At 40.2% G+C, this 12,592-nt stretch overlaps 1 protein-coding gene across 1 annotated transcript in view; it reads right to left on the minus strand.

Moving 5' to 3' along the window:
- Positions 1 to 12,592, minus strand: part of Taldo (transaldolase) — a 67,440-nt gene that overhangs the window by 36,432 nt on the left and 18,416 nt on the right. Inside the window, exon 2 of the mRNA XM_053772449.2 lies at positions 257 to 380. Coding sequence (XP_053628424.1) covers positions 257 to 380 — 124 coding nt within the window. The remainder of the gene's footprint in view (positions 1 to 256; positions 381 to 12,592) is intronic.

Here is a 12,592-nt window from a genome sequence, read left to right on the forward strand (position 1 = left end):
GTAATTATATTTTAACTAAAACACATTATTAAATGGTACTTATATACATATCATAGCTGTACTGTAGTTAGTCTCAAGGTCTACTATTGAAGCCAGGCCTGATTTATTATTACTTTATGCAGGAAAATAGCCAAATATTTAAATACTCTGCTTTACTTATTATTAATGCTGGAAAATACTTGTGAACAAGCATGTCAGCCATTGTATACAAAATCCTTTTGTCAATAAAATCTACTGTACAAGCATAAATACTTACTGTCCCTTTTTCATGCCATATTCCACAGCTTCATTAATAAGAGACTCATACTGGGGCATTTTGGCTGCCTGGAGAATGAGTGAGGGGTTTGTGGTGGCATCTGTCGGCATGTATTTTTTCATGGCTGAGGAAAGAAAAAAATATTTATCTTCCAAAATAAATAAAATACACACACACACACACACAATACACACAATACACACACACACACAATACACACACACACACAATACACACACACACAATACACACACACACAATACACACACACACAATACACACACACACAATACACACACACACAATACACACACACACAATACACACACACACACACACACACACACACACACACACACACACACACACACACACACACACACACACACACACACAGTGGAACCTCAAAAATCGAACTTAATCCGTTCCAGGAGCTAGTTCTAAATTCGAAAAGTCTGAAATTCGAAGCAATATTTCCCATAAGAAATAATGGAAATACAATTAATCCGTTCCACAAACCCAAAAATACACACAAAAAATACATTTTATAGGAGATTAATTACAGTTTTACATACAACAAATACATACCATAGTTTTTAATTATGTATAGTAATACATATAAAATAACATTTTTACTTACCTTTATTGAAGATTGGTGATGGCATCTGGAAGTTAGGGAGGAGGAGAGAGGGAGTTGGGGTTAGTGCTTGGAAGGAGAATCCCCCTCCATGAGGACTTCAGGTAAAGCCCTCTCTGGGGTTACTTCCCTTCTCTGTCTTTTAATGCCACTAGGACCAGCTTGAGTCACTGGACCCCTGTCTCACAAAATAACTGTCCACAGTCCTCTGTTTCTGGCGCCTCTTTAACATTTCCCTAAAATGGGACATGGTTCTGTCACTGAACTTGTTGCAAAGATGGCTTGTTTCAGCTTGCTCAGGGTGGTACTTCTGCACAAACATTTGAACATCATTCCACTTGGCACAAATCTCCTTAATCTTCGAAGAAGGCACCTCATCCACTCCCTATATTAACACCTTTCGCAACATCAGCTTCCTTGATTTGTTCTTTCTTTGACAGGATAGAACCGATGGTTGACTTGTTTTTCCCATACAATCTGGCAAGCTCAACAAGTCTCACACCATACTTTTTTATTATTTCCTTCTTCACATCTATGGTGTTTCTCACTTTCTTTACCACAGGGGTACCACTAACAAGTTTCTTTGGGCCCATGGTAGCTTATTTCACAGTCCCACAAGCACTAAACACAACGAAATATTCGTAAAATGCGTGAATGAGAGCGCAGGTTAGTGTTCACTCAAGCATAAACAAAGCTAGACTGCTCACGGTGCCTGCGCGGGGACGTGGACAGAGCGGGTGGCAGACAGGTCCCGTACCCGGCGGTCCAAAAATAAAGGCGCGTTCGATAATAGGGACACAGTTTGGCCGAAAAAATGGTCCTATTTTCGAAACGTTCGATATGTGATACGTTCGATTTTTGAGGTTCCACTGTATGTCTTTTCTAAATCCATAAATGCAATGAAAGCTTCCCTACCTTTATCCAAATACTATTGTTCACTAATATGCTTCATTGTAAACACTTGGTCTACACATCCCCTACTTATTCTAAAGCCTCCTTTTTCATCTGCAATCTTGCTTTGTCTTGCCTCAAATTCTTTCAATAATAACACTAATGTGGAAAATTAAATTTACCTGGATGTAACTCATAAGATACATACCAGTAAATGATAAAGATAATTATTCTTTATCAAGGTTACAGAGACAAGTAGGAATTTTAGGACACCTAGGTCGCAAAAAATGTCCTCCTTCGATACCTACTACTGTCATATCCACAAATCACTCTGGACCTTTATTAATTTCAAATGAAATATACATCACCAGAAATTCTGGTAAAGCATTAATATAAATATGTGGACTGTATATTAAAATTAATAAATGATTACATATACACATTTGTATAACAGAAGGAGAATTTATAATCATAAGACTTGCCAATTTGTCTGGAGATTACTTGGTGTATCATACACAGCCCCCTGCCTAAAATTATGATGAAAATACTGGCCAGAATTTCAACACAAAATAGACATGACTTAGCTGGGGTTCCGAAGCTGTCCTGTCCATCTGCTTAATGCTCACGTTATGCACGACTGCAAATCAAACAATTTTGGCTCCTATTCGAGAGGTTTTAAGCCCAATATAACCCCTAGAGCGACGAAAATTTGTGCACATTTCACTAACATGCCTTTATCACATTCAAAACAATGGAGTCTCTTCCCCAGCGACGCTCACCCAACGCTGGTTCTTTATTTATTTACAAATTAATTTTTATTACCTACAATATAGGCCATTTGTTTACATATAAAATACACTGTATTTTTGGAAAATATACAGTATTTTCCACGCCTATCATACATTTTACATGGTATACTAAGTAAACTTACTCCCCTATAATTTTTACTCTTTTGTCCCCCTTCCCTTCATATAAAGGAACTATACATGCTCTCTGCCAATCCTTAGGTATCTTCCCCTGTTTCATGTATGTAATATATATTTTTTTTATTTTTTTATTATCACACTGGCCGATTCCCACCAAGGCAGGGTGGCCCGAAAAAGAAAAACTTTCACCATCATTCACTCCATCACTGTCTTGCCAGAAGGGTGCTTTACACTACAGTTTTTAAACTGCAACATTAACACCCCTCCTTCAGAGTGCAGGCACTGTACTTCCCATCTCCAGGACTCAAGTCCGGCCTGCCGGTTTCCCTGAACCCCTTCATAAATGTTACTTTGTTCACACTCCAACAGCACATCAAGTATTAAAAACCATTTGTCTCCATTCACTCCTATCAAACACGCTCACGCATGCCTGCTGGAAGTCCAAGCCCCTCGCACACAAAACCTCCTTTACCCCCTCCCTCCAACCTTTCCTAGGCTGACCCCTACCCCACCTTCCTTCCACTACAGACTGATACACTCTTGAAGTCATTCTGTTTCGCTCCATTCTCTCTACATGTCCGAACCACCTCAACAACCCTTCCTCAACCCTCTGGACAACAGTTTTGGTAATCCCGCACCTCCTCCTAACTTCCAAACTACGAATTCTCTGCATTATATTCACACCACACATTGCCCTCAGACATGACATCTCCACTGCCTCCAGCCTTCTCCTCGCTGCAACATTCATCACCCATGCTTCACACCCATATAAGAGTGTTGGTAAAACTATACTCTCATACATTCCCCTCTTTGCCTCCAAGGACAAAGTTCTTTGTCTCCACAGACTCCTAAGTGCACCACTCACCCTTTTCCCCTCATCAATTCTATGATTCACCTCATCCTTCATACACCCATCCGCTGACACGTCCACTCCCAAATATCTGAATACATTCACCTCCTCCATACTCTCTCCCTCCAATCTGATATCCAATCTTTCATCACCTAATCTTTTTGTTATCCTCATAACCTTACTCTTTCCTGTATTCACTTTCAATTTTCTTCTTTTGCACACCCTACCAAATTCATCCACCAATCTCTGCAACTTCTCTTCAGAATCTCCCAAGAGCACAGTGTCATCAGCAAAGAGCAACTGTAACAACTCCCACTATGTGTGATTCTTTTTCTTTTAACTCCACGCCTCTTGTCAAGACCCTCGCATTTGCTTCTCTTACAACCCCATCTATAAATATATTAAACAACCACGGTGACATCACACATCCTTGTCTAAGGCCTACTTTTACTGGGAAATAATTTCCCTCTTTCCTATGTACTCTAACTTGAGCCTCACTATCCTCGTAAAAACTCTTCACTGCTTTCAGTAACCTACCTCCTACACCATACACCTGCAACATCTGCCACATTGCCCCCCTATCCACCCTGTCATACGCCTTTTCCAAATCCATAAATGCAACAAAGACCTCTTTAGCCTTATCTAAATACTGTTCACTTATATGTTTCACTGTAAACACCTGGTCCACACACCCCCTACCTTTCCTAAAGCCTCCTTGTTCATCTGCTATCCTATTCTCAGTCTTACTTTTAATTCTTTCAATAATAACTCTACCATACACTTTACCAGGTATACTCAACAGACTTATCCCCCTATAATTTTTGCACTCTCTTTTGTCCCCTTTGCCTTTATACAAAGGAACTATGCATGCTCTCTGCCAATCCCTAGGTACCTTACCCTCTTCCATACATTTATTAAATAATTGCACCAACCACTCCAAAACTATATCCCCACCTGCTTTTAACATTTCTACCTTTATCCCATCAATCCTGGCTGCCTTACCCCCTTTCATTTCACCTACTGCCTCACGAACTTCCCCCACACTCACAACTGGCACTTCCTCACTCCTACAAGATGTTATTCCTCCTTGCCCTATACACGAAATCACAGCTTCCCTATCTTCATCAACATTTAACAATTCCTCAAAATATTCCCTCCATCTTCCCAATACCTCTAACTCTCCATTTAATAACTCTCCTCTCCTATTTTTAACTGACAAATCCATTTGTTCTCTAGGCTTCCTTAACTTGTTAATCTCACTCCAAAACTTTTTCTTATTTTCAAGAAAATTTGTTGATAACATCTCACCCACTCTCTCATTTGCTCTCTTTTTACATTGCTTCACCACTCTCTTAACCTCTCTCTTTTTCTCCATATACTCTTCCCTCCTTGCATCACTTCTACTTTGTAAAAACTTCTCATATGCTAACTTTTTCTCCCTTACTACTCTCTCTACATCATCATTCCACCAATCGCTCCTCTTCCCTCCCGCACCCACTTTCCTGTAACCACAAACTTCTGCTGAACACTAACACTACATTTTTAAACCTACCCTATACCTCTTCGACCCCATTGCCTATGCTCTCATTAGCCCATCTATCCTCCAATAGCTGTTTATATCTTTCCCTAACTGCCTCCTCTTTTAGTTTATAAACCTTCACATCTCTCTTCCCTGATGCTTCTATTCTCCTTGTATCCCATCTACCTTTTACTCTCAGGGTAGCTACAACTAGAAAGTGATCTGATATATCTACCAATACATAATCCAACAAACTACTGTCATTTCGCCCTACATCATATCTTGTATACTTATTTATCCTCTTTTTCTTAAAATATGTATTACCTATAACTAAACCCCTTTCTATACAAAGTTCAATCAAAGGGCTCCCATTATCATTTACACCTGGCACCCCAAACTTATCTACCACACCCTCTCTAAAAGTTTCTCCTACTTTAGCATTCAGGTCCCCTACCACAATTACTCTCTCACTTGGTTCAAAGGCTCCTATACATTCACTTAACATCTCCCACAATCTCTCTCTCTCCTCTGCATTCCTCTCTTGTCCAGGTGCATACACGCTTATTATGACCCACTTCTCGCATCCAACCTTTACTTTAATCCACATCATTCTTGCATTTACACATTCATATTCATATGTAATATATATATAATATATATAATATATAACATTATATATATACAGTGGACCCCCGCATAACGGACGCCTTGCATAACGGACAATCCGCATAGCGGACGCTTTGATCGCTAAAATTTTGCCCCGCATAGCGGACAAAAACCCGCTCAGCGGCCTTCGTCCGAGACGCGTCCAATGTGCGCCCTCAGCCAGCCTCACATGTGCCGCCTGTGCCATTGTTTACCAGCCAGCCTCCGCGGTAACATTCAAGCATACAATCGGAATATTTCGTATTATTACAGTGTTTTCGGTGCTGTTTCTGGAAAATAAGTGACCATGGGCCCCAAGAAAGCTTCTAGTTCCAACCCTACAGCAATAAGGGTTAGAATTCCTATAGAAATGAAGAAAGAGAGCTTTGATAAGTATGAAAGTGGAGTGCGTATCACCGACCTGGTCAGGTTGTACAAGAAACCCAAATCAACCATCTCTTCTATTGTGGGCAAGAAAACGGCAATCAAGGAAGCTGTTCTTGCCAAAGGTTTAACTGTGTTTTCGAAACAAAGATCGCAAGTGATGGAAGATGTTGAGAGACTCTTATTGGTGTGGATAAATGAAAAACAGCTTGCAGGAGATAGCGTCTCTCAAGCGATCATATGTGAAAAGGCTAGGAAGTTGCATGAGGATTTAATTAAAAAAAGGCCTGCAACTAGTGATGATGTGAGTGAATTTAAGGCCAGCAAAGGTTGGTTTGAGAGATTTAAGAAGCGTAGTGGCATACATAGTGTGATACGGCATGGTGAGGCTGCCAGTTCGGACCACAAAGCGGCTGAAAAATATGTGCATGAATTCAAGGAGTACATAGAAACTGAAGGACTGAAACCTGAACAAGTGTTTAATTGTGATGAAACAGGCCTGTTCTGGAAGAAAATGCCAAGCAGGACCTACATTACTCAGGAGGAAAAGGCACTCCCAGGACATAAGCCTATGAAAGACAGGCTTACTTTGTTGATGTGTGCCAATGCTAGTGGTGATTGCAAAGTTAAGCCTTTATTAGTGTATCACTCTGAAACTCCCAGAGCGTTCAGGCAAAAGAATGTCCTCAAGGATAATTTGTGTGTGCTGTGGAGGGCAAACAGTAAGGCATGGGTCACTAGGGAATTTTTCTATAACTGGTTACACCATGCATTTGCCCCCAATGTGAAAGATTACCTAACTGAAAAGAAATTAGACCTTAAGTGCCTCCTGGTGTTAGACAATGCCCCTGGTCATCCTACAGACGTGGCAGAGCGACTTTATGGGGACATGAGCTTCATTAAGGTGAAGTTTTTGCCTCCTAATACCACTCCTCTCCTGCAGCCCATGGACCAGCAGGTCATTTCCAACTTCAAGAAACTGTACACAAAAGCTATGTTTCAAAAGTGCTTTGAAGTGACCACAGACACTCGATTGACTCTAAAAGAGTTTTGGAAGGATCACTTTAATATCCTCAATAGTGTAAACCTTATAGGTAAGGCTTGGGAGGGAGTGACTAAGAGAACCTTGAACTCTGCTTGGAAGAAACTGTGGCCAGAATGTGTAGACAAAAGGGATTTTGAAGGGTTTGAGGCTAACCCTGAGAGGAGTATACCAGTTGAGGAATCAATTGTGGCATTGGGGAAGTCCTTGGGGTTGGAGGTTAGTGGGGAGGATGTGGAAGAGTTGGTGGAGGAGGACAATGAAGAACTAACCACTGATGAGCTGATAGATCAACTTCAAGAGCAAGAGGCCAGACCTGGGGAAACTGGTTCAAAGGAGGGGAGAGAGAAATTGAAGGAATTGCCTACTTCAAAGATTAAGGAAATGTGTGCAAAATGGCTTGAAGTGCAAACCTTTTTTGATGAAAATCACCCTCACACAGCTATTGCAAGCCGTGCTGGTGACTGTTACAATGACAGTGTTGTGAACCACTTTAGACAAATCATAAAGGAACGAGAGGTACAGGCCACTATGGACAGATATGTTGTGCGAAAGAAGTCCAGTGACTCTGAAGCTGGTCCTAGTGGCATTAAAAGAAGAAGGGAAGTAACCCCAGAAAAGGACTTGCCTCCTCAAGTCTTAATGGAAGGGGATTCCCCTTCTAAACACTAACACTCTCTCTCCCCTCCTCCCATCCCATCAATCATCACCAGATCTTCAATAAAAGTAAGTGTCATGTAATTGTGCATGCCTTTTTCAGTTTGTGTGTACTAAAATTAACATTTTTTTGTGGTAAAAAAAATTTTTTTTTATACTTTTGGGTGACTTGCACGGATTAATTTTATTTCCATTATTTCTTATGGGGAAAATTCATTCACATAACGAACATTTCGCATAACAGCCAGCCCTCTTGCACGGATTAAGGTCGCTATGCGGGGGTCCACTGTATATATATATATATATATATATATATAAAATGTATATTATATAAGATATATATAACATAAATAATATATATATATATACATACATATATATATATATATATATATATATATATATATATATATATATATATATTTTATTATTTTTTATTATCACACCGGCCGATTCCCACCAAGGCAGGGTGGCCCGAAAAAGAAAAACTTTCACCATCATTCACTCCATCACTGTCTTGCCAGAAGGGTGCTTTACACTACAGTTTTTAAACTGCAACATTAACACCCCTCCTTCAGAGTGCAGGCACTGTACTTCCCATCTCCAGGACTCAAGTCCAGCCTGCCGGTTTCCCTGAATCCCTTCATAAATGTTACTTTGCTCACACTCCAACAGCACGTCAAGTATTAAAAACCATTTGTCTCCATTCACTCCTATCAAACACGCTCACGCATGCCTGCTGGAAGTCCAAGCCCCTCGCACACAAAACCTCCTTTACCCCCTCCCTCCAACCCTTCCTAGGCCGACCCCTACCCCGCCTTCCTTCCACTACAGACTGATACACTCTTGAAGTCATTCTGTTTCGCTCCATTCTCTCTACATGTCCGAACCACCTCAACAACCCTTCCTCAGCCCTCTGGACAACAGTTTTGGTAATCCCGCACCTCCTCCTAACTTCCAAACTACGAATTCTCTGCATTATATTCACACCACACATTGCCCTCAGACATGACATCTCCACTGCCTCCAGCCTTCTCCTCGCTGCAACATTCATCACCCACGCTTCACACCCATATAAGAGCGTTGGTAAAACTATACTCTCATACATTCCCCTCTTTGCCTCCAAGGACAAAGTTCTTTGTCTCCACAGACTCCTAAGTGCACCACTCACTCTTTTTCCCTCATCAATTCTATGATTCACCTCATCTTTCATAGACCCATCCGCTGACACGTCCACTCCCAAATATCTGAATACGTTCACCTCCTCCATACTCTCTCCCTCCAATCTGATATTCAATCTTTCATCACCTAATCTTTTTGTTATCCTCATAACCTTACTCTTTCCTGTATTCACCTTTAATTTTCTTCTTTTGCACACCCTACCAAATTCATCCACCAATCTCTGCAACTTCTCTTCAGAATCTCCCAAGAGCACAGTGTCATCAGCAAAGAGCAGCTGTGACAACTCCCACTTTGTGTGTGATTCTTTATCTTTTAACTCCACGCCTCTTGCCAAGACCCTCGCATTTACTTCTCTTACAACCCCATCTATAAATATATTAAACAACCACGGTGACATCACACATCCTTGTCTAAGGCCTACTTTTACTGGGAAAAAATTTCCCTCTTTCCTACATACTCTAACTTGAGCCTCACTATCCTCGTAAAAACTCTTCACTGCTTTCAGTAACCTACCTCCTACACCATACACTTGCAACATCTGCCACATTGCCCCCCTATCCACCCTGTCATACACCTTTTCCAAATCCATAAATGCCACAAAGACCTCTTTAGCCTTATCTAAATACTGTTCACTTATATGTTTCACTGTAAACACCTGGTCCACACACCCCCTACCTTTCCTAAAGCCTCCTTGTTCATCTGCTATCCTATTCTCCGTCTTACTCTTAATTCTTTCAATTATAACTCTACCATACACTTTACCAGGTACACTCAACAGACTTATCCCCCTATAATTTTTGCACTCTCTTTTATCCCCTTTGCCTTTATACAAAGGAACTATGCATGCTCTCTGCCTATCCCTAGGTACCTTACCCTCTTCCATACATTTATTAAATAATTGCACCAACCACTCCAAAACTATATCCCCACCTGCTTTTAACATTTCTATCTTTATCCCATCAATCCCGGCTGCCTTACCCCCTTTCATTTTACCTACTGCCTCACGAACTTCCCCCACACTCACAACTGGCTCTTCCTCACTCCTACAAGATGTTATTCCTCCTTGCCCTATACACGAAATCACAGCTTCCCTATCTTCATCAACATTTAACAATTCCTCAAAATATTCCTTCCATCTTCCCAATACCTCTAACTCTCCATTTAATAACTCTCCTCTCCTATTTTTAACTGACAAATCCATTTGTTCTCTAGGCTTTCTTAACTTGTTAATCTCACTCCAAAACTTTTTCTTATTTTCAACAAAATTTGTTGATAACATCTCACCCACTCTCTCATTTGCTCTCTTTTTACATTGCTTCACCACTCTCTTAACTTCTCTCTTTTTCTCCATATACTCTTCCCTCCTTGCATCACTTCTACTTTGTAAAAACTTCTCATATGCTAACTTTTTCTCCCTTACTACTCTCTTTACATCATCATTCCACCAATCGCTCCTCTTCCCTCCTGCACCCACTTTCCTGTAACCACAAACTTCTGCTGAACACTCTAACACTACATTTTTAAACCTACCCCATACCTCTTCGACCCCATTGCCTATGCTCTCATTAGCCCATCTATCATCCAATAGCTGTTTATATCTTACCCTAACTGCCTCCTCTTTTAGTTTATAAACCTTCACCTCTCTCTTCCCTGATGCTTCTATTCTCCTTGTATCCCATCTACCTTTTACTCTCAGTGTAGCTACAACTAGAAAGTGATCTGATATATCTGTGGCCCCTCTATAAACATGTACATCCTGAAGTCTACTCAACAGTCTTTTATCTACCAATACATAATCCAACAAACTACTGTCATTTCGCCCTACATCATATCGTGTATACTTATTTATCCTCTTTTTCTTAAAATATGTATTACCTATAACTAAACCCCTTTCTATACAAAGTTCAATCAAAGGGCTCCCATTATCATTTACACCTGGCACCCCAAACTTACCTACCACACCCTCTCTAAAAGTTTCTCCTACTTTAGCATTCAAGTCCCCTACCACAATTACTCTCTCACTTGGTTCAAAGGCTCCTATACATTCACTTAACATCTCCCAAAATCTCTCTCTCTCCTCTGCATTCCTCTCTTCTCCAGGTGCATACACGCTTATTATGACCCACTTCTCGCATCCAACCTTTACTTTAATCCACATAATTCTTGAATTTACACATTCATATTCTCTTTTCTCCTTCCATAACTGATCATTTAACATTACTGCTACCCCTTCCTTTGCTCTAACTCTCTCAGATACTCCAGATTTAATCCCATTTATTTCCCCCCACTGAAACTCTCCTACCCCCTTCAGCTTTGTTTCGCTTAGGGCCAGGACATCCAACTTCTTTTCATTCATAACATCAGCAATCATCTGTTTCTTGTCATCCGCACTACATCCACGCACATTTAAGCAACCCAGTTTTATAAAGTTTTTCTTCTTCTCTTTTTTAGTAATTGTATACAGGAGAAGGGGTTACTAGCCCATTGCTCCCAGCATTTTAGTCGCCTCATACGACACTCATGGCTTACGGAGGAAAGATTCTTTTCCACTTCCCCATGGACAATAGAAGAAATAAAAAAGAACAAGAGCTATTTAGAAAAAGGAGAAAAACCTAGATGTATGTATATATATATATGCATGTGCGTGTCTGTGAAGTGTGACCAAAGTGTAAGTAGGAGTAGCAAGATATCCCTGTTATCTTAGCGTGTTTATGAGACAGAAAAAGAAACCAGCAATCCTACCATCATGCAAAACAGTTACAGGTTTTTGTTTCACAGTCATCTGGCAGGACGGTAGTACTTCCCTGGGTGGTTGCTGTCTACCAACCTACTACCTATAATATATATATATATATATATATATATATATATATATATATATATATATATATATATATATATATATATATATATATATATATATATATATATATATATATATATATATATATATATATATGCCAGGAGCAATGGGCTAGTAACCCCTTCTCCTGTAGACATTTACTAAAAAAGAGAAGAAGAAAAACTTTATAAAACTGGGATGCTTGAATGTGCGTGGATTTAGTGCAGATGACAAGAAACAGATGATTGCTGATGTTATGAATGAAAAGAAGTTGGATGTCCTGGCCCTAAGCGAAGCAAAGCTGAAGGGGGTAGGGGAGTTTAGGTGGGGGGAAATAAATGGGATTAAATCTGGAGTATCTGAGAGAGTAAGAGCAAAGGAAGGGGTAGCAGTAATGTTGAATGATCAGTTATGGAAGGAGAAAAGAGAATATGAATGTGTAAATGCAAGAATTATGTGGATTAAAGTAAAGGTTGGATGCGAGAAGTGGGTCATAATAAGCGTGTATGCACCTGGACAAGAGAGGAATGCAGAGGAGAGAGAGAGATTTTGGGAGATGTTAAGTGAATGTATAGGAGCCTTTGAACCAAGTGAGAGAGTAATTGTGGTAGGGGACCTGAATGCTAAAGTAGGAGAAACTTTTAGAGAGGGTGTGGTAGGTAAGTTTGGGGTGCCAGGTGTAAATGATAATGGGAGCCCTTTGATTGAACTTTGTATAGAAAGGGGTTTAGTTATAGGTAATACATATTTTAAGAAAAAGA

This window comes from Cherax quadricarinatus, chromosome 23 (assembly GCF_038502225.1).
Source record: "Cherax quadricarinatus isolate ZL_2023a chromosome 23, ASM3850222v1, whole genome shotgun sequence".
Lineage (NCBI taxonomy): Eukaryota > Metazoa > Arthropoda > Malacostraca > Decapoda > Parastacidae > Cherax > Cherax quadricarinatus.